Source organism: Myotis davidii, unplaced genomic scaffold (genome assembly GCF_000327345.1).
Source record: "Myotis davidii unplaced genomic scaffold, ASM32734v1 scaffold216, whole genome shotgun sequence".
Taxonomy (NCBI): Eukaryota; Metazoa; Chordata; class Mammalia; order Chiroptera; family Vespertilionidae; genus Myotis; species Myotis davidii.
The window spans coordinates 918,371-919,575 of record NW_006287277.1 but is presented as its reverse complement, the minus strand read 5'-3'; the positions used below and the strand labels follow the sequence as shown (position 1 = coordinate 919,575).

Genomic DNA, 1,205 nt, shown 5'->3' with positions numbered 1-1,205 from the left:
TCTATGGCTGCTTTCAGGTGTCAAGGGCACAACTGAGAAGTCAGGACACAGACCTGCAGCCTGAAAGCCAAAAGTATGAATTCTCTGGCCCTTGGCAGCATATGCGTGCTGACCTCGCAGGGAGAGAAGTCGCTGTCTGGCTGCATGCTTGGCCCATTCTCGGTGGGGGCGGAGGAGTTCTAGTAGGAGACCACATCTGCCACATTTAAAGCATCTGCCTAGTTCAGCTGGGTTCAAGATAAAAGCAAGCAGAAAGACAAAAACCTAGGCCAGTGGTCGGCAAACCACGGCTCGCAAGCCACATGCGGCTCTTTGGCCCCTTGAGTGCGGCTCTTCCACAAAATACCATGTGCGGGCGCGCACGTACAGTGCGATTGAAACTTCATGGCCCATGTGCAGAAGTCCGTTTTTGGCCTGGGCGAGTCTATTTTGAAGAAGTGGCGTTAGAAGAAGTGGGGGTACATTTGCTGAGGTCGACCCCTCAGATTGAGGACGTTTTTAGCAAAGGCCAGCTTAGGAGTCCCCTAATTAAGTTACTTACAATGTACCTACCTATATAGTTTATGTTTAAAAAATTTGGCTCTCAAAAGAAATTTCAATCGTTGTACTGTTGATATTTGGCTCTGTTGACTAATGAGTTTGCCGACCACTGTCCTAGGTTTCTTACCTTCTTTGTTTAGAGGCTTTCTCACAACGCATTTGTGGGCATCCTCTCCTTTAGAGAGAGTGAACAGTTTGTGGATTCTGCAAGCTCTTTCAGGCCCCAGGCGAGGATATATTACACGAAATTCATGCAAGGGGCTCGGCCCTTGCAGTCCCTCCCCCACCCTCACCCCCTCCTCTTTTCCCTCCCACCCCACACATGACAGGCCCACTGGCACTTTGGTGAACATGCTGATTTCTCAGGACAACGTCCCCTTTCCTTGAGAAAACGCACAGAAGCAGATGGAGCAAATCCCAGAGGAAGGGGGTGATGGCTGGGGGCCCAGGACTCAGAACTTCAGCGGAATGACCGGCCAGTACTTGGGCCGCTTTCTGTCAAAGTGCTTGTTAAAGCTCAGCTGCACGGCGGCCTCCATGGCCTGGATCTTGGCGGCGCTGTCCCCGTACAAGCGCTTCATCTCGGCCTGGCGCCGCTCGCTGGGGCTCTCGGAGGGGGGCTCCATGGAGCGGCTCGTCTTGTAATACAGGTCGTGCGTTCACAT

General features: G+C 52.5%; 1 protein-coding gene across 5 annotated transcripts in view; it reads right to left on the bottom strand.

The window, feature by feature from the left end:
* Positions 1-840: 840 nt before the first annotated feature.
* Positions 841-1,205, bottom strand: part of GEMIN8 (gem nuclear organelle associated protein 8) — a 23,784-nt gene continuing 23,419 nt past the window's right edge. For 4 of the 5 annotated variants that reach the window (XM_015560872.1, XM_015560875.1, XM_015560874.1 and 1 more), the window contains one exon: positions 841-1,203. In XM_015560872.1, the coding sequence (XP_015416358.1) occupies positions 1,051-1,203 (153 nt within the window). In that variant the 3' untranslated portion in view covers positions 841-1,050. The remainder of the gene's footprint in view (positions 1,204-1,205) is intronic. The other variant, XM_015560876.1, reaches the window with a different exon arrangement.